Here is a 22,438-nt window from a genome sequence, read left to right as displayed (position 1 = left end):
TGACTTTCACTGAGTTATCTCTCCTTAAAATATTGACTCAAATATAGCTCACTATAAATGGTTATAAATTTGATTCACTGATTGAGTTCAAAGTTACACTAAAAGGTAAACTTAAATAAATTGAAGACTGGCTTAAACTCCATAAAAATGATGACCAATTCATCAATAAAATTGATTTATACACCAATCCGAGTCAAACTTAGCTTTTTATTTGATTAAATGTTAGATTTGTCACCAGAAATGCTTAAAAATTGATGAATTGTTTAATAATACATGGATTAACTTTAAACTTAATAACAACCAATTGATTGTAACATAAATATCTCAATCTAATTATATTTTTATAAATACAATATATTGAGTTACACAACAAATTGTATAAAATGTTATTTATATGATATAAGTATCAATAAAAAAGATCACACAATGCTATAATTATGATGTTAACAACTAAAATATACTGTAAAACAAAAAAATCAATATATTATTCAAGTATTGTTTGAATGGCTTTTAATATATTGAATATGTATAAGTATTTTCAAATATTATAATATACTGTATTAATGAATTTATTTCTAAATTAGCACTTCATCTATCATAAGAGATTATATATAATGTGTTATTTAATAAATAATTTGTGTTTATTTTTCTATTAAAAATATATGATTGATTTTAAAGTTATTTTTAATTTTGTTTAGAAAATGGTTACAAAATTTTTGTTTATAGATTGAGATTTATTCATGCGTTCAATGAACTCAACGAAATTTATAAAACAATATTTAAAACAATTTAATTAAATTATTTTGTTAAGCAATTTTTGGTAATAGTTACATTAAATAATATGTATATTTGTATACATAAAATTGTGAGACAATTAATTTTAAAGTTTGAATTTCACAATCAACTTTGTTATTTAATTATTGAACAAATTGTTATAAACAATGTTTGAAATCCTACAAAAAGTTTTTTAAAAATGTCAATTAAAAATTTTAGCACTATTATGATGCTATTACAACTGTATATAAGTTATATATTTCTATTAACAATTTAAATTACAATATATTTAATATAATGAATTAGTTTATATGAAAGTTGTAGCAATGATTGTCTAATATTTAATGATTGCCTCAATTATATTGTTCAACAAAATGTTGATAATTCAAACTAATGGCAAAATAGTGAGAAATACTGAAATTGAAGGGTCTATTGAATGAAGTGTTATCAATGGCTTTCATAGTATCTCTATATTTGCATCTCTAAGCCACGGACACAGTATGACTGTCTGTCAATAAATACAATAGTCGTTGATTTGAAGGCCAGGAATGACACATATCTTGTACTTCACTAGAGATGCACTCAATTGTTGTTAAGGACTCTACCAGTGATGAAAAAGGGGACCAAATTATAGGGAAAGCATTGTTTGAATAATAGACAGTCAGTGATGAACTCATCCCTTCATAACTAAGTTTTCGATCATTGATTTTATATGACAGTCACTATGTGAGGGACTCCTAACAAATAATATTATAAGTGCCGGCACTCGCATATGCACAACACATATTCTACTTCAATATAAAAGTGCCGCACATTTGCACTGGGATTTTGACAACAAAAAGTTGGGCACATAATGTAAGTGCTATTTAAAAGAGACAGACAAACACACATCAAGTAAATTAGTGCAAAAATTTCATAAACCATTTCTCTTTATTAATACAATAAGACATAAATCTATTTTGTGTACCAAAAATCACTGAATAACCACTCTATATGTTAGCCATTATAACACTTGTTTTGGCCAAAAAATGTTTTTTGACAGTTATTACATAAAAGAGTGATTATTTGTCCAAATTGTTTATTCAATATTTTAATAATATTTTTATATATAAACGGATATATTTACCCAAAATTTTTACAGAATTTTAGTTACAAACAAATAATAATAATAATTAATTTACATTTATTTTTATAAAATTTAGGTTTTTAATTATTAAAAATTTATTTTTATTATAAAATATGATACGCTAAATTAATAGTCTATTTTTAATATCTGTATTTTAATAATTAAATAATTAATATTTATTAATATACATTATTAAAATGTATATTTTACTATAAATACTGTATTATATTAAATTGTGTTAAATGTAAAATAATAAAAATATAATATAATCACTTCTTGACCTTAAATTTTTAATGTTTCTAAAGAAAAATGCATAATATTTACATTTTTATTATAAAAATAAATCATGTTTTACTATTATTTCTTAATTATCTTAAATTGTGAATAAAAATATCAGTATATACGGTATATATATCTTTGCATTAATTAAGGATCTAATCTAATGTTAAATTGCTTTTACCGCAAAACAATGGTTTATTGTCTTCAACAACATAGAAGTTGATCTAATAATATAGATTAAGCAATCAATTATGGATACAATAGACCAAACAAACAGTGAAACTAAATTTGTTTAATGTGCTGTAAAGTCATTTCTACATTAAACATAAATCAATTATTTTAAAACCAAAACCAATTCTGAAAGTCACTATATTTTTTATAAAATAAATTTTCTATTGTATAATAATATTATTATATCGAAAATACAAGAAACAAATGATTGACCATCAGATTTATTACAACTTATATAAAAACAAATATAACAAATAACAAAGTGAAATATTAGTCAACAAAAATGATAAAAACACCAAATATTAAGCATTTTTAAAAAATTGTATAATTCCTTGAAAACATGTAACATACATATAAAAACTTAAACTCATAAATGATTCACAAAATAAGCCGCAAATATAAAGTTAGAGTAATGTAAGATATAAAAAATAGTTTGTAAAACCATTGAACGCTAGTAACTAATGGAAATAAGTTTTTCATATTTTTTTAGTTATTATTCAGTATATTATGGGCCCATATGTTGTACATTACTGTACAGTATTTGTAGAGATGGGCTGGAATTGCATTACAACAACACCAACACATTTTTTTATAGTTTTTTCTGAGCTTTTGGCCACAAAAACATTTTGATTACCGCCCAGTCCTGTCATTACATCCTCTCTAACTTTAAGCAAATACAGTATATCCACATATTTCTCATTAAAACCCAAAACTAGTTATAAGAGACGCCAACAAATAATCATTTGATATATAGTACTGTTAGTGTTTTTTACTGAATTATTAATTAAATATTTTTATACATAAATATTTTTATTTGCATTTTTATATGTAATGAGTAATACTATGAAAGAATTTATTTGATTTCATAGGAAGACCTCACATATGTTGAACTAAATTATAATAACGAATATCACAGTTTCATAATATAAAAAAAAACTTTATTATTATTATTTGTACTCAGATTTATATTTTGATGACTTCTTAAGTCATCAAATGATTGAAACAGCAAAAGTTAGTCTATTTATATCATATTATATCAATTGCCTAAATGGCAAACTCGACGATCATATATCACACACTTTCTAATATTGAAATGCGTTTTCTTATGAAAAAATATGATACTCTCTATCAGTGTTTCTTTTATCATTTGTTAAAACACTTCTTATACACAGATTTATATCATTGCATTGCATTTAAAGCAAATCTACATTTTATCTAATATTAATAATAATAATAATATAAAAATGTGCATTATATTATACAGAATTTAACTATAATATAAAAATATAATGTTTTTTCAGCAATGATAATATGAAAGTAAAATAATAACAGTTTGACTTAAATTTCTACTCTTATGTATTCAATGTCTTATTTATTTGACTTTTAAGCAAACATTTGCTTTTATTAAGTTTTATTTCAATGTTTTTAAAAGCGTTTGCCAAATTAAATGTCACAAATTGATAGACGTTAAGAGGTAATACACTATTATTACTTTTTGATATATAAATTGTAATAAAAAGCTTTGATAAAAACTGATAATATTATTTGAAAAAATGTAGACAAAGACAAACCAACTGTATTTTATTCATTCAATTTACTTTGAAAAACAAAATCAATTTTTAAAATTTATTTACTTATTTAAAGTACAAAAACCCTAACCATTTGTATTGTTATCTCATTAGCAAACAAAACACACCTACGTTTAGGTGAGTTTTTAGTAATTGTCATAAACATAGCTTTCAATTGTTATATATTTACTTTTCAGTGGCTCTGAGAAAGAAAGGCTATATAGTTGTTGAACCACTAAATTGTTTGTCTGGTTATGCCTGTTATGGCTGAGCCATCCAACAAACCCACCACACGTTCCTTTCATAACCAGTGCATAACAATTTGATAACAAATAAGTGAATGAATGTATTGCATGAATGTTGTTATAAGCCCTTAATTGTATGGCATAACATATAACAACTTTTTCAATGAGTCTCAAACTCATAGCACTATATTTAACTAATTGTGTAATTATAGAGTCGATCCCAACATATGTAGTAAAGCACTCATTATATCAAAACTAGAAAAACGTTTATCGCTTTTCACAACTAAGTTATAACTATAATGACAACCATTTGGTTTGATATGAAGACATAGTTTACAACAAACTATTTCAATGAATACCTTTATTTAGATTTATTACTCCATATGTTATTAACTTTTATATTAAGTTTTCTGTTGTATTTTACTGAACATTAAAAAAGTAATTGAAAAGAAATGAATGAATAAATTTTAATCTCAACTGACATATCGTTCAACACATTGTATTAGTAAAGGGATTTCATTTCAAAAAATATAATAAAATTTCATTTTATACTTTAATCAGATTTTAGACAAAAATGCAAATTTTTTTGCTGACATTTCTGTTTGTTTCAATAGCAACACAATATTTTGTAGGTTTCTTTAAAACATCATTATATTATATTATATATTATACTACAGTATATACATGTATTAAATACTGGTTTTATATAAACAACAAAATAAACACTTATATAACTTATAAGTTTAATGATACAAACTCTTCATATTTTAAAATAAATGCTAATTTCTAAGGATTGCCGATAAGTCGAGAAATAAACAACAATAAAAATAAATAATTAATTGCATGAAATTTAGTTTTAAAATACTAAACTTAAAAGTTAGTTCAAAATAATTATTCATTGCATTTATAAAAAAAACTATAACTAAGAAAATAGAATGAGATTTGAATTAAAAAATCAATTTATGTCAAAAAATCGTATTGAAGGTCAATATTTTTATGTTTAAATCAATTTCCGCAATCTTTTAAATTTTGTAATAAATCTTAAATTAATCTAATACTTAATTGAAGTAAATATAAATAAAAAATCACGTTTTAAATCTTAAATTAAAATTTAGTTTATAATATTGTAAAAACAGTCGTTTAGTGTAATGAATAAATAATGAATTGTTGCTAACCTTCCGCCGATTCCGGGAAAGTCGACACTCGGATAAAACGGTTCGTAATCGGGTAATGGTATGGGAGCACCAGCTGGATGTATATGACCTATTAATACATAATGCACAGTATTTTATTATTAATATAAATATTTCAGATAAATTATTTTATAAAAATATATGTAAAATGTGTAATCATTTAAACAACATACCCGGTCGCACAATAAGCACACCAACGGTCTCGAGTGTAGCGGCCATATTACTGGCCTCACATTTATAGTATCCCTGGTCATGAGTGTCCACCTGATTGATCATCAAACGTGATATTATTTTTCCATTTACTGTTTTTTGTTTTATCTGAATCCTAGGTCTCTCCTCATCTACCGGAGCCTCATTCTTAAGCCATCTAATAGTTGGCACCGGATTTCCACGAAATTCGCATTTCATCCTAATGTTATCGTTTGTCTCTTTTGTCATATTATATAAAGGCTGCTCTATCTTCAAATAGACACCTAAAATACAAATAAAACAAACAATATTAATCTCATTATCTTTCACTCACTCACTCAGTTTTTACACATTAATTAACAATTTATTTATATTGCAAATGAATTTCAAGCAATTATGCAAATTGTATATATAAATGATATATAGGGTCAAACATTAAATATCTTTTTCATTGTTAAATAAAACTTTTTTCTCGTTAATTAATACTTTATTTTTAGACAGAAAAAACTTTTTATCCCCAAAAAGAGCTTATTTTTGTTACCAAAAGAGAAATATTGGGTTAAAAAAGCGATTACTAGTCGTATATTTTATTTGTCAGAGAATAACAAACTCTGTCTTGAATTAGGAAAAAGAGGAAAACAAATGAAGTTTATATCTAAGTCTATACATAATTCATGAGATTTAAAATAAACTCTTCTCTCACTATGTTTTTTATATAAATATTTTTATTTAGTTAGTTCACATTGAGTACAACTAAAATTGAATTAAAACAATAGATAAAGAATTTGATGCAAATTTTAACTATAATTATTAGATTACATCTAAAATACAGAAATTACAATTTAACTAAATTAAATTAATATATTGTTTTATCTAAAATACAGTCATTATTAAAATATCTAAAAAATACTTTATTATTTTACAAAAAAAATATTTTTAATTCTATATTCAAATAAATGAGTAAATATTGAATTACTGCAATATAAAGTGTAAACTACATAAAAACATAAAAATATAAAATAATAATATGCAAATAATATATAAAAATATGATATACTGTATAAAATATTTTTAATGTAGAAATCTATATTTATAAATTCACATTTTATATTAGTTAGTATTGTATTTTATTTGCATAAAGTAATGGTTCAAACATATATTTTCTTTGTTTAGTTAATCATAAAGGAGTCGTTTATAAATGAAATAAAATATTTTCTCATATAATGTGATTAATATACCACTAATACAGTTATGCATATATCGCTTGTGTGTTAATGTGGTAGTCATGCAATTCATGCAATTTCTACATAATGTTCAATATTATTGATAAATATATTCCTTGTTTTGTTAGATTAAAATACAAGACTTATTTTGAATATTATAGAGTTGAGCCAAACCTTTATCTTTAGGCGAAATTGATGGTGAAGTAGAAGCAGGTGTTATGTCATGTGCTGATCCCAGTGCTGATGGATTACTATTGACAGATACGCTCTCATCAGTAGTGGCCATATCTCTGATTATAATAAAATATATAGTTATATAAACTTTTATATAAGAAAATATATTTTAAATAATAAATTAGTCTTACTTTAAAAATTGGTTTATATTTGTAGAGTATGGCACATGGATTATTGGTGTCGAATCATCATCTCTATTGAAATTGTCATCTAAAATAAAGTTATATATTTGAATGTATATTCAATGTGCAAATTGAGTGAAGTAATGCCTAAAATATATAGACATACAGTATATTATATATTAAATATACAGTACAACACTAAGTGTGACTCATTCACCAATTACTACAACAAATCAAACAATGAGTGTATAAGTCTAGGGCCAGAACTGGACCATTACTTTCCATACCAATAGGGCTTATATTTATAATTATAGGCAACAACTTAGGAGAGAGGGATTGGGATACAGACTACGGGTTACTGGCATTACTGTCAAAGTCAGAGAAAGGTTCACAAAGTTATGATAATCGGAGTTCACTTTATTATATTTGTTTAGCCATCGCTGTGTGGTATCTGAGACCCTCTCCTATGTAATGGTTGGTTGCCTTTCAATTGCTAGCTATCAGTATATGTGTTGGTCTTATTATGATTTCTAACCCATCATTATTATCAATAATATTATCATTTTATTACTTTATCCAAAATGATGTTTTTGTCACTAATCTATATAATAATTAATTTTTTTTGTCAAACTAATATTTAATATTTGTATTCAAAATTATACAATTATTTGTATTAAATATATGCTAAATTTATATATAATTCTAAATTAGATAAAAAATTAATGAACCAAATTTTTAAAAATTATTAATATTTTTTTAAATAGAAAAATGTTAAAAAATGTGAAACTGATCGGTCAATTGTAGTCATTAATTGTGTCAATTGTTTCTTAAAATGATTTCTTACATAATAAGCTATACATTAATAAATCATATGATTTATATTATTAAATTTACTCCACCGATCAAACGTTTATAATTTGTTTTTTGTGTATTTTTTCAATCACAGTAATAATTATACAAATCATTTATTATTTGGATGTTTAAACACAGTGTTACTAAAAAATATAGCAAATAAAAATAATAAAAATTACTCATATATTTAAATCAATCTAAAGTGAATTATAATTTAAATTATTTAAATTTTTTAATAATAGTCTCAATATTTATATTTTAAGTTTTTATTCATTACAATTACAACTGTTGTCAAAACAGCTTATGATTCAAAATGTGTTACATTTTAGTACAAACTATGAAACGGGAGTTTTATTAAGAATAATAGGGCCCTAAAGCTACTGAATATTCAGTAAGAGTGACTCAATGAGTGAAAATAGGGCCAAAAATTTATGAAACATTATATTATGCCTTTGAGAGCAATGTTTTGGATCGCACAGGGATTTGACCGTTTAGAGCGCCTTTGGTTTTTCATAGCTATTGTTGAAGTCATTATATCATACGATAATCCCGGGTGTAGATTATTATTTTTTTTTTTGGTTATAATAAATATTTCAAATTTTATGGTAAGTTTAACAATAAATCCAATTATAGTACACTATATAAAGTATGAATTCTGTAATACAGTATTATATCGCTTACATAAACACCAGTAGACTATTGTAGACATAAGTCTATCGAATTATGATAACCCACTCTTACTAACTAATCTTTTATTATAATTACTGAAAATATTATTATTAATATGGGTTTATCATCATCAGTGTAGACCATTAAAGTCATCTAAATCATCATAAATGTAAAAATAAGGTATAATTTTTAGTGACAGTGGATTCAGTTGTAATAGTCATCAAATTAGTCACCAATAGTTTTATTGGTTTTGACTGACAACCTCTCACTCACTGATATGAATCAGCACTAAATGTGTCACTAAAATGATTGCTTAAAATAGAGAGAAATGGGATGGAGAGGGATCACAGCACCGATAGCTCAACTGATCTCAAATGATTTTCATTAACATTTGGTTTGTGTGCAACACATGCGGAACGGGACTAACTGTTTAACCGTAGCCTTGATTCAGGAGATAACGAGTTGGGTGTTTGGGTCTATAGATTGATAGCAAACTTACAGAAAATTTTCAATAAACTTATTTTTCCTTTGAAACTTAAAAACTCATTTAACTCTTATTTAACATGCAATGATGTAAATGTACTAAAACTTATTATATATGTTATATATTAATAGTATTTTAAAAATATTTATCAAATTAAAATATATATATTAAAAATTATAAATAAATATAATATAAATTGATATTAAATAAAAAATAAACGATCTTATCTTAGTTAAATAAATTTTTAAAAAACATTAAAACATTAAATAATATATATTAAGTAAAGGGTTTGTTAGAGTTTTTGTAGAAATAGGGTTTTGTTGAGTACTGTTAATACTTCAAAATTTTTGAAACATATGTATTATAATACCAAAGTTACTGAACTATTTGTTAGCATTATTGTTATTTTTATTAAACTAAATTTATAACTTGCATTAAAAATAAATTATATAAATATTATAAATATTACCTCTTTTTCCAATGGATTGACAACATTGCAGTAAAAAGTTTATATAAAGAAATCCAAAAATTATATGTCGATAACACATGACTTTTCAATTGATTTCAATTTAATAATTAAGTTGATATCACAAAAATCTATGGCTTTAATAATTACAGAAAACACAGTTTTCAAAAGCATTTAGTTTTCAATAATGTGTTTAAAGTTGTGCCCAAAACTCATGAACTTGTTGTGCATCACAACAAACAGTGCTTTCAATGAATTCAATGCATTCAATGAGATCTTCACTCCTGTGCTTACAAACAGATTCTAACTCTGATTCTCAAACCAACGACTCTCTCACTGCTTGAAACCAAATACCATACCATAGGAGACCATAGGAGACGACTCCATACAGAGTTACTGAGTCAGTGAAAAGTGAGTGAATGAGGGGAAGAGAGAGAGAGAGAAAGAGAGAGAGAGAAAGAGAGAGAGAGAGAGAGAGAGAGAGAGAGAGAGAGAGAGAGAAAGAGAGAGTACACCTATAAATAAAGGAAAAATAGTCTCGCGAGTGATGGCACCGGAACACCACAAGAGGCGAGGACTGGTAGGGGTTTGGCTGTATTGTTGGCATAAAAACAACATTCAGTAAAATAAGTGTTCAACTATTCTGTTTGAATACCAATCGTGAATAATGTGTTTTGTTGTCAAATATTTAAGATTATTATTTACATACAGAAGATCTCACAAAATCAATGCCTAAAATTCCTGTATTGTATTTACAATACATAAAATGTCCATTCAATTAACAATATGTCATTCAATAACTATAGTAATTTTTATGTCAATTCTAGCCTTAAAAACATTCAAAATATATAATTTATATAACTTTATTTAACACGATATAATGTATTGCAATTATATTGCAATTAATTTGTTGTTATCCAATACCATACTATAATTGCTTTTAACTGTAAAAATAATAATTATAATACAGTATATGAGCAAAATACTAAATACTAAAAGTTTTATCGAAAATATATACTCAAATAAAAAACAATTTGAGTTCAATAATGATATAGTTTTTTAATATTTAGTATAATTTTAAGTCATTATAACTTATCATAAATATAAAAAGCTAATATTAATTTTTATTTTTATTAATATCATTAATATGAAAAAATGTATTTTTACGGCAGATATTTTCCTATCGTTTTCTTAACACAGTTAAGTGCATTATTTTTTCATTTATTTAAAAGCATTTATATTACTTTAGGAACAATATTTGACAAAACATTTGTATGAATTTCACTGATTGATATCACAAATAATTTTTAGACATAATATAATAGTACTGTAATAGTAAAGTACTGTAAGATTCAGTCACAAAAATGACTTTAAAGACAGCTTTGAGAAAACAGATGACTTAAGCTTTTTTACAGTGAAATCTGATTCACGACATAACTGGAGGTTTAGTCTCTTGTTTTTGTCTCCAAAGTCTCGGTTTTATATTTCCGTTTTAAGATCATTACGACTAAAAAGATGATAATTAGAGACCACAACATACTTTGGTTATACTGTACTATAGTTCCGTTGTCTAATTAAAACGATATCATATGTTTGATTCAATTCATTATATTTTCAGTTTAATTTCAGCACAAAAAATCTTTATTTTATTTATTTATTCAAATAATTAATAGAAATATTTTCAAATTTAAGTTTAATTTAAAATTATAAAATATTATTAGTAATATTAATGATAAAATTCTTTATTAATCATAATATAATTAAAAGGCAGTGATATTTTCAAATTGATTTAATTAATAAAAATAATTATTATTAAAAATTATATTTTAATTTAAATCATATGCTCAACGAGTTTGAGGCGTGAATAGTCAAATCGCGAAGTTTTTTCATTTCTATAGTCAAAGTGTTGTACATCTGAAACAATAAAATGAAAGTTTGTCTCAAATTATGTCACAACTAATTAAATATAAATACAATTCAATACCTTTTTATATTTATCAACACTTTTCTCTTCATTTAAAATTCGTAACAAAACGTTAAATATATGATAAGGAATATAAAGAGGACGAGTGTTGGGTAAAACAGCAGACTAGACAAGAGATTATAAAAAATAATAAATATTTTTTTTTATAAAAATATGTTATTTTGAATTTAGATATAATTACCCGAATATCAAAATAGTCGGTTCCCTTTCCCATAAAAGCGCGAATGTATTCAATTGACAAATTGAACGCCTCTTCAATGAAATTGTGAGTTATTAACAACCGAAGAAATTCCGGACAATTTTGTTTCTGTAATATAATTAACTAATTTAACAACTTTTCTAAATCTATTAATGAACTTATAATTAGTTAGAAAATACAATATAAACTTTAATGAGATATAAATTATGTTAATACCGATATATATATATATATATATCGTTAAGTACTTAATATTATTAATGTAAAAAATATTTTAGATAAGCCAAACATCTAAATTAGTCAATTATGCTTTTTCTGAATTTTTGCCAATTATTGCTATTATATAATATTTTTTATATGCTTTTTAAAACTTAAAAGCATTAGGAAAGCTATTAAATAATTAGTATTATTAAGTACTAATTTTAATATATTATCATTACAATAAAAACATTATATATTGTTATATTAATATATTAAATAAGCTTTAAATCACCTGATAATTCAATTTAAGACACGTCGGTATCATTAATCCATTTGCTAATAATTTTTGTGCCACACATTTCTTATATGTTGTTTGTCCGGGTGTTTCATATCTATTCAAATAAGTAGTGATCAAATGCCACATTTTATCAACTGGTGTCATAAGAGCACAGGCAATAAACCCAAGAGATGGTGTGTCATTGTCCACAAAACAATCGTAAACATCTACCACTTCAATGGTGTTTCCCGATTGAACTAAATATATATATTTTGAAACAATGCCTTCAAATATAGGTTCATAATTTAGTTTAAGTAATTGACATAAATTAAAGGCTATGTCATAGAGTGATCCCTCAATTAGTAATCGGACAGTTTGACTGGCGGTCAGTGATGTATTAGCGATAGCGTATGTCTTCTCATCTTTTTGTAATAATCTAAGTCTTGATTTAATCAATTCATATTCACATTTGATATTAACGCTGTCAAGTATTTCAACTTCCAGTTTGCGATTGTTATCCATTTCATCCAATGACTGTTCAGGTGATCCGTGTTTGCGTTTTGTCATCGGAGACGAGTTATTCATTTTATATGAATGCTTAACAATCCACGAGTATTTGGGATTAATTATTTTAAGACAATTTAAGACAATAACATATGAATTCACTTGTTTTTCAATGCTTTCAATGCCATTAGTTTCCTGACTAAGTCTTCGACAATATTCATACATAATAGACGCGGCTCTGCGATAGTTACTGTCTCTTACAAAATATGAATATAAAAGATGATAATAATTGATATGATTAGACAAATGCAAATCAGTAGATCTGGCCCTCGACTCTATTATATTAACAAATTCTTCTTCAATATCTATATAAGTGAATGCTGTAAGCGATGATAACTGTCCGCTATCACAGTGATGGACAATGAATTGTCTCAAACATATCTTCTTCTGAGACAAATCTGGATTTGATATCATTGTCTCGTAGGCTTCAGTTGTGTTTCCGAGCTCTAAATGAGCCATAAATTTTGTCGACAATAACGAAGATATGTGTTCATTATAATTATCACCAGTATTTGGATTAGTCAAAGCAGACAAAGCGCTGTCAACTACTTGAATGACATCACTTGGATTACCATAAATAGCAAATAATTGTAATAATTTGTTGTAATATTTATAAATCACATTCAATTTGCTATTTTCTAAATTATTTTCAACTTCTTCGTCGATTTCAAGTTGAAAATTATGTCCAATAATTCTCTTAATAAATAATTCTTCATCTTTTTCAGATGCTATGACACCAAACAAAGCTCTATTAAAAAGTGAGACTGACTTATATGACTCTCCGGTAATCAAATAAGAGAGTGCTTTCAAAAAGAGACGCGAGTATGAGTTCCACTCACACCAGACGTCCAATTTATTGATATATTCTATAAGAAGATTGTATTGTCCAAAACCCAATAAAAATTCAGGCAAATGAAAATGACTGGTAATTGGAGAGATCAAGAGTGCAATTGACTGAATATATTGCGGTAATATTGTTGACCACAACTCTAAGTTGGCCACAGTTTCGTTTTCGTTTTCTAACTTATTTGTTAACAATTTTTTTGCTATAATTCCGCCATTATTTTGAATAAAATAATTGACGATAGTTTTAGGTCCGCAATCAAATAAAAATGATGTCGAAGAGAGACCACTTCTGTTAATATTAATATATTCGTTAAGTTCTAAAAGTGATAAAAGAGCGACACTGTCTTCATTAACAATTGATCCGACATTAGTTAAATTCATTGGTGTCTCACAAATCCATGTCATCAAATAATATGCGTTTAATAATTCTGCGGTAATCGGTATTGTAGTCGTATTGATCTTTTCAATCACTTCAAGACTTTCTTTGTTTCGTAATTTAATAATAAATGATTGAAATAATAGTAAATCGCGACAGAAATTAAACCTCAAGCGTACCATTCGCTTAACACTTTCGCTCAACAAATTAAGTCCGCGATTACTTGAAAAGCAATTAACAAAAACTGGAGAAATAATTTGTAAACCATTTGATAAAATAGTTTGTTCTTCATTAGTGTCTTTAATATATGATTCAAGTGCTCTAATAATTAAATTAATGGCATCTAAAAGTTGTGGTGCTTTTGTTATTATATTATTAAATGCATGTTTTAAAGGCTCTCCATTTGCTGATTTAGGATCTGTTGCTAAAATCAATGAGTTATCAATAAGTACTTCGGCGGCAATGATCGGTGATTCGCCTCTCAATAAATATGCTTCAAAACAAACCAAATTGTCTTCAACGAGTGTCTCATTAATTAATGCAATACTTTTTAAAAGATGTCCTAAACTTGATTCCAGTGAAGGGTCTTCACAGACAACACTCAAATCATACTTGTAATCGTCGACAATAGAGTTCACTATTATTTCATCCAATGGATCGCTTTTAACCGGGAATTCAATGTTTGATTTTTTGATAATCCCTTTAAACCCAGTTTTGGGATCAAAGAAAAGTCCGAGAGGTTTATTCTCATTGTTGTCATATTGTATACAAAATGAGTGCAAATTACGCCACGACTCCAACTCTAGTGCTGTATATTCTTCAGCAGAGAGTTCGGCGGCTCCGACAACGTTCCGGATCTTTAAAATAATAACATAATATAATAAATATATATATCATACAACTATAGTACATAATTTATAAAATTTATTAAAATATTTTTATAAAACAATATAACTATTATTAAGATATAATCTAAATTTACTCATTAAAATAAAATAATTAAAAAGTTTGTTTACCTTATTTTCAACCACTTTAGTCGCTTCTTCAATAAGTAACTCAGTTTTACATCCAATTAATGATGATTCAGAAATTCGGCTCATTATCTATGATTAATATTAAAATTTATTTTTAAAAAACAAAATAATTGTATAAAAGTATGTTTTAATTGATAAAGTGGGGGATAAATGTTTATTATTACTGTATACACTGTATAGTGTGTAATAAGATATATATATATAAATAGTGTAATCGCAAAGTTATTTAACTCACACTAATTGATTTGGCAATTGTTTGCATTGAAAAGTTCCCACTCATGAAAATGTCTTGAATGTATAGCTCTCTTGGATCCACAAGAATTGAGTTAATGTTAATCTTATGTGTGAACTGTGAGTGTAAGGCAAGTGATCTCCAGTCCCACGAAGAATAACTGTGTTAAACATAATTCCGATTAAATACTTCTTTTATACCAAAGTATGTCGTCTTAACTCAGTTTCCAATATATTAATTATAACTGTTTTATGAATCAAATCTCAACACTAAGAAAAAAAGGGAAAACACTTACTTATCTATTGGACAATACAAGAGTTTGGAGACATTGTTTGCATTGATCCAAAGCGACCAAATTTGGTTATTGATAATACAAAAATCAATTAAATCAACTTCAGGTGCATTGATTACAGCCAATGATCGAAGACAATACTGATTGTCTTCAAGTATGGGTTCAAACAAAGCAAACTGTCTTTGTTCGCCAATTGCTATAAAAGCCGCCAAATATAGTGTCGAATTGTCTCTTGAGATCCATTTCTTTAAAATGATAGGCCGTCGCACTATAATATCATATTAATGTCATATTCAATGTATAATGAATTACTATAATTTCCTCAAAAAGTTTTTAGAAATTTTACATTTTGTGATAATTAAATTTATAATTATAGAAATACAAGACATTCAACTGGAATAATAGGTAATACAAATAAAAAAATGCAATTTATTATATAATACATACCACTCATATTTGAATACAATTTATGTAATGTCTGACTTTGCGGTACTAATGGATGAGATAGTAAGCATTCTTGTCGTTTATATGACCACATCTTTATCTTTAAATCTCTACACAATGCAAATATCAAGTTATCGTTATGTATTGAATGCCAAACCAAACTAATAGCTGCTTCTTCGCCTTCTTGAGTACTTCTAATTAATATTAAAGTCAATCAAACAGACAATCATTATTTATTAAAAATTATAAACAAAGAGTACAATACTTCATAATCGATGGTACGATTCCACTCCAAAGACGTCCTATAATTGTTGTCTGCTTTAACTCATAACTAATTACTTTTCCTGTTTTTGAGTAAAATATGCAAATCATATAACTTTAATAACTCAACAATTATTTTAGTTTATATATATATAAATGCATTATTTTAATCAAATAATTTTATTGTATATTATAATAAATCTTTAGTTTTTAATTAACAGTATTTTATTTATTTATATTTTTATATTTCAATATAATGGCTGATAATATGCCAAAATTGATTCATTAAATTTTAAAACTAAAAGTTAATTAAAATTGAAACAATTTTTTATTACATATTTTTTTCTATAAAATGACAAAATATGCGCCAAAAATGTGAATCATTTGATGGGAATCATAGAAAAATGTTAAGAAATTTTCTCAACAATAATAACCGAACCGAATAGCTATACAATTCATACAATACTATATCTGTTGAGTCATTCACAGCAAATTCATTATCACTGATAATGTCATGTCTTCATTAAAAAACAAATAAATAAAATTTAATAATCAATTACCTGCATCTTCTGGTGCACCTAAACGGACCACCAATAATGATCCCATATTATTAGCGATTACAAAAACTGCCTCTTTTTGTGGTGTAAGCCAAGAGCAAGAAGTGGTAGGTATAGGTAAACCCATTGATGACCCATAAGTTGATAAAACACTACAATTGCTCGGATCGTCCAAATTCATTGTATAGGCGTTATAAAAGATAGAGACTCGGGATAACTCTATACCAGTCATTGATGTTATTAAACTTTGAGGGGAACTGCCGGTAGTCTGTTTGGATAATTCTCATGATTAGTAAATTATGTGCAAAATAACCTTTTATTCAAAAAATTATTTTTTTATTTAAGTAAAAGTTTAAATATTAACTTTTGTTAGAAATCATAATATAAAATGAATTTCATGAGGAAGTCTGTGGTGACTGTAATTTATATTTCTATTATTGCATTCAATATGAGTGATATGTTTCGTCAGATATAATTAGAGTTCTGGCAACTTTCCCAGGAAGGGAAGTTCCCTAATAAAATCCTTCCAATTTTCCCGGAAAATATTTTAATTTCCCTCCCTAGCCCGTTAGAAAGAAAAATATATTTTAAATTTCTAAAATTAATAATATCAAAAATTATTTTTTTTGCAAAAAAATTTAATTGTAATATTTAAAAATAAATTTTAATTCAATGAATTTACTGATATTATATACTGTTTAATGAATGTAATTCAAATCTTGTAACAAAATTTGTCTAATGTTCAATAGGTGGTAGCACAAGGAAATAGATTCCCTGGGAATTCACAGGAAACATAGGGAACTTATGGAAAATAAAACGAGAGTAAATTTGTCCGAACCCTAGATATAATACAATTGAAAAAATTCAATAAAATCAATTCAAGAACTCTTTTCTATTGATGTCTATATGTTTGTTCAAAAAGGTTTCAATGACTTAAAAACTTTTTATTATTGCTGTCGTTTGATATAAAATATGTTATAAATAATAAATATATAATAATAATAATCATTACAAATATTAACCACAATATCTATTATAATTTAAGGCATTGACAACTAATGGCATCTTAATTATGGGAACATTTATAGCACTTGAAAAACAAGTCTTTCTCATAGAAAATAATGTTTGTTGGGGTTTAGGACAGGGAGTAATGTATTGTCATATCTATGGACTTTACATCGGCTTCAGAAATGCAAAACAATATCATATATAATATTATATGATATTATTGGTTATTAGATCTAACAAAACAATCAATCAATAAATACTAAGACTTTGGTCGTCAATATTATTCAATAAAGACATAATTGAATGTTGTTTAACCTACCGGTGCAATAGATCCCAGTTTGCGGGGATGATTGAAGATGAAGCGGTGAACTGATGACACGGTGGCCACCAATACGTATACCTTATCAATCGTCTCATGAATGCTGACCCCCTCGAGAACAGGGCTCTTCTGGAAGTGTAGTTTTAGTTGGTTTCCCGTGAGGTTGACATCCATAGAGAGCTCTGTGAGCTCAAGGATGTCATTACTGGTCTTCCAGTATATGAATCGATTGCAAGTGTTTGTTGTCCACGCATTTGAGTCGTGATAGGTATAGGCGCCCGCACTGTCACATAGCTTGAAGTCTTGTAGTGTACTGTTGGCCGCACCTGAAAGTAGACAACAATATTAATATAACTCAATCATAAAATCATTATTAATATCATTAAAATATAAACTATTTATATAATCATATCATTAAAACCAATTAAAATCAATTATATTTACATTTAATTTGAATGTAATTTGCAGTCATTTTTAGCGCACATGTGTTGTCACTATAATTCGTACATCAATTATGTCATCAATTGTTATCTAACTCTAAATGTCAAACTATAGGTTGTCTTTGTCCCTATTGTTACATCATTTATGGACATTTGGTTCGGGTATTAATTATTATCAATTAATAGTATTAATAATATAATACACTATTAGACAAAACAAGACATTAGTTAGTAATAAACCGATTAAAACTAATTTAATTTAATTATAATTTATTTAAATTTTTTATAACATATTACAATTTTCATTTAGTATATATAATAAACTTTAGTTAAAGCAACAGGTTAATTTTAATAAATTATAATTTATTTTATGCTAACTTGTTATATAATTGGAAACATTATTAAATTAGTTTTAATTGTAATTAAACTTTGTTAAATTGTTATAGTATTGTATATTAAAGTATTTATACAATGTATAACATTTTTATATTAATATACTGTATAATAACAATCATAATGTAGTATTATTATACAGTATATTTATTTTTTGAAAATGCATAAATTGTTTTAAACAATTTTAATGTTGAGAAAATTTACAATAATATGCAAATTTAAAATGTTTTATATATTTTTGTATGACATATACAGTATATGTTTTTATTATTAGACATGTAATTCCCGTCAAGTTATTGACACTTTATGATAATTTATTTAACATGTGTTTAAGTTGAACTATATAAATTTATATTAATTATATATAACATAATTAATTACACAATAAACTAATTACTCTTAAAATTAAAATTCACATAAACTAAATTTTTATTTTATTTGAAGCAATAAAATCAATTGTAAGTGAATTGATTACAAAAGTAAAATTGTCCCGTAAATGACTTTATTGATTGATAATCAAAAGTTTTAATATTAATAGTTTGTATAAATGAAATAAAGATTTGGCAAAACAACAGTCAGTGAGAAAAATGATTGAAATAATTAAGTCATTAGATGTCTATCGTTTGGATTTTATTTCATTTAAAAAATATAGTCAAAACATTTTCACCAGTGAAACAAATATATGCCTTAAAATGATTGCTTTATTAATATTATTAATATTAATATATCATATAATGTATAGTAATATAAGTACATTTGGATCTAAAAGATATTGTTTAATAAGTTTTTTGATGTAAGTTTTACATATACTTTATGCAGTATAACTTAAGATATAGTACAGTACTAATTGATGTTATAAATGTAAACTATTTATATTTTTATAAAATAATAAATATTTTACTGTTTTTAATTTGTTTGTGACATTAGTTGAAAAGTTCATACAATACTTCTCTTATACTCAATGAATGTGTTTTATGTTTTGGCTAATTATAAATAATTTGATTATATTATTATAATCATTAAATAATAAAATAAAACTTTAATTATAACAATTAATATATATAATTTTATAAAATGCTGAAACATTAGCGAATTAAGTTGAAAATAATTTTGAAAACACTATATTTTGCATTATTACAATAATTCCCATACATTTCCCTTATTTAATTAAATACATTAAATTCGTAATTTTAAAATAATAAATAATACTTAAACAAAAAAAAACATTAAACATTATACATTAACAATATATTTTATAACTATTATATAGCTTTATATATATTTATATTTGCAAATGTTGTTATGTTTTATATGTCTTTAATAAGTTAGTGTTTTTTTAAATATTATTTCAAAAAAATCATTTAAATTAGAGAAACCTTTTGATTGTCATCAAAACATATGTCATGACTGGAACATCAATTTTCACATACAATCAAATCATATTACAAATTAAATCAATACTTTGTACGTTATATTGTATATACATTTGATATACCGGTATAAATTGTATATACTGTATAGTCATTATTATAACAATATTTGATTCATTTAAAAAAGAAAGTATTAGTATATCTTTATTTTATCAGCAAAAATGTGTATGTGTATGTGTATGTGTATGTGTATGTGTATGTGTATGTGTATGTGTATGTGTATGTGTATGTGTATGTGTATGTGTATGTGTATGTGTATGTGTATGTGTATGTGTATGTGTATGTGTATGTGTATGTGTATGTGTATGTGTATGTGTATGTGTATGTGTATGTGTATGTGTATGTGTATGTGTATGTGTATGTGTATGTGTATGTGTATGTGTATGTGTATGTGTATGTGTATGTGTATGTGTATGTGTATGTGTATGTGTATGTGTATGTGTATGTGTATGTGTATGTGTATGTGTATGTGTATGTGTATGTGTATGTGTATGTGTATGTGTATGTGTATGTGTATGTGTATGTGTATGTGTATGTGTATGTGTATGTGTATGTGTATGTGTATGTGTATGTGTATGTGTATGTGTATGTGTATGTGTATGTGTATGTGTATGTGTATGTGTATGTGTATGTGTATGTGTATGTGTATGTGTATGTGTGTATTAGAGGTAATAATGTTTTGTAATAATTGAATGAATCACTTGAATAAATGTAATGATTTTTAATATTCATTACATTTTTCCCTCGGGATTACAAACTGGTGTAACAATTGTTATATAAGATGACAACAAACTCAACGCCTATACGACTAAACATTAGTTTAACGAACGCATCACAAGAAGTCACAACTCGTTGGTCTAATCATTGGTTGGTCTTTAGTTTGTTAGCGCTGTTGGCTTTTGCTCTGGCATTTGGACCGCCGCTGACTACACATCACTTGCATTATGAACAATGATTTGAACAAAACATTTCACACACTCGTCAACAACAAAAGTCATGACAAATAATATAAAGCAAAGAAATTGCAGAATTAATGTTTACTTGATTTTCATTAGTTGGTTAAAAATGGTTAGTCTAAGACATGTATAAATTATATGTTGATTCTCTATAACTATCATAACCTACCACTATATGACCCGTACCCTCAATACTACTACCAATGCTTCCTTACTTTTGAATGAATTTATATTCACTTAAGACTTATAAAAATTGCAAACAAAATAATTTGTTGAATCAATTGTTTGAAAACTTAATGTAAACAGTTATTTCTCACAATCAATTGATTTGTTATAACAAATATTAAACAATAATATTATAGTTATTTCATCAACATTATTACACACTATTATTATACTACTAATCGTTATCATCAATGGACGGATCACATAATCTTCACTTACTTCAAGTGAGACTACAATTTTTATGTTATAGTATGAAATAACTTATCAAATGTTACTATAAAACAGTTAATATACTGTTTTAAATAAAGTCTTTCAAAATTATCTAAAAAAGTCAAAATTATCAAATGAAGTCTTATAATTAATATTAATACATTTTAGGTTATAAATGTTTTGAATAATTAAATTTAAAAACTTATAAAAATATTAAAGTTATTTATTAGATTTATACTAAAATAATCATAGATTATAATATGGTATAAATCCCAGTCATATAATTGAATTTGAATTTTAGATATAATACACAATTTTTCTATAATTATTATTACAGTATAGCTATTAGCCATTAAATGTTCAATAATTTTATTATCTGATAATATATTATAAATTATATTGGTACCTTACTGAAAATTTTATTAATTATTTTTTATGATAATAAGTATAAAATTACAAAAAGTTATTAAATAATAAAATAATTAACAAAAATTTATTACTTGTTATAGTTTATTCAATTATAATTAGCATAACA

At 25.3% G+C, this 22,438-nt stretch overlaps 2 protein-coding genes across 2 annotated transcripts in view; both read right to left on the bottom strand.

Annotated features, from left to right (window-relative positions):
* LOC128959982 (inactive tyrosine-protein kinase transmembrane receptor ROR1-like) overlaps positions 1-9,960 on the bottom strand; it is a 32,579-nt gene extending 22,619 nt beyond the window's left edge. Inside the window, exons 1-5 of the mRNA XM_054306032.1 lie at positions 9,659-9,960; positions 7,194-7,272; positions 7,003-7,118; positions 5,590-5,889; positions 5,399-5,486 (exon numbers count right to left, since the gene is read on the bottom strand). Of these exons, the coding sequence (XP_054162007.1) occupies positions 5,399-5,486; positions 5,590-5,889; positions 7,003-7,118; positions 7,194-7,272; positions 9,659-9,737 (662 nt within the window). The 5' untranslated portion in view covers positions 9,738-9,960. The remainder of the gene's footprint in view (positions 1-5,398; positions 5,487-5,589; positions 5,890-7,002; positions 7,119-7,193; positions 7,273-9,658) is intronic.
* A 1,487-nt stretch (positions 9,961-11,447) lies between these two features.
* Positions 11,448-18,786, bottom strand: LOC128960601 (nuclear pore complex protein Nup160-like). Its single transcript, XM_054306721.1, has 12 exons — positions 18,694-18,786; positions 18,250-18,575; positions 16,926-17,190; positions 16,370-16,448; positions 16,108-16,298; positions 15,664-15,928; positions 15,372-15,528; positions 15,119-15,205; positions 12,332-14,959; positions 11,821-11,946; positions 11,640-11,744; positions 11,448-11,569 (listed from the first exon to the last, which is right to left on the bottom strand). Exons 1-12 carry the CDS (start codon positions 18,719-18,721, stop codon positions 11,492-11,494), a joined length of 4,335 nt encoding a protein of 1,444 aa, XP_054162696.1. The 5' UTR covers positions 18,722-18,786; the 3' UTR covers positions 11,448-11,491.
* Positions 18,787-22,438: the final 3,652 nt, after the last annotated feature.

Source organism: Oppia nitens, unplaced genomic scaffold (assembly GCF_028296485.1).
Source record: "Oppia nitens isolate AA-2021 unplaced genomic scaffold, nextdenovo-longstitch-racon4-pilon3 scaffold4_pilon_pilon_pilon, whole genome shotgun sequence".
Taxonomy (NCBI): domain Eukaryota; kingdom Metazoa; phylum Arthropoda; class Arachnida; order Sarcoptiformes; family Oppiidae; genus Oppia; species Oppia nitens.
This window is presented reverse-complemented; position numbering and strand designations above follow the sequence as displayed.

What these genes read in the sequence shown, in the direction of transcription:
- LOC128960601 (XM_054306721.1), bottom strand. Translation starts at nt 18,721, where the DNA reads ATGACTGCAAATTACATTCAAATTAAAT. An exon ending in AGGTGCACCAGAAGATGCAG is followed by an intron (nt 16,449 to 16,925) that starts GTAATTGATTAT and finishes ACTCAAAAACAG; the next exon opens with GAAAAGTAATTAGTTATGAG. An exon ending in GTCTTAAATTGAATTATCAG is followed by an intron (nt 11,947 to 12,331) that starts GTGATTTAAAGC and finishes ATTATATTACAG; the next exon opens with AAACAAAATTGTCCGGAATT.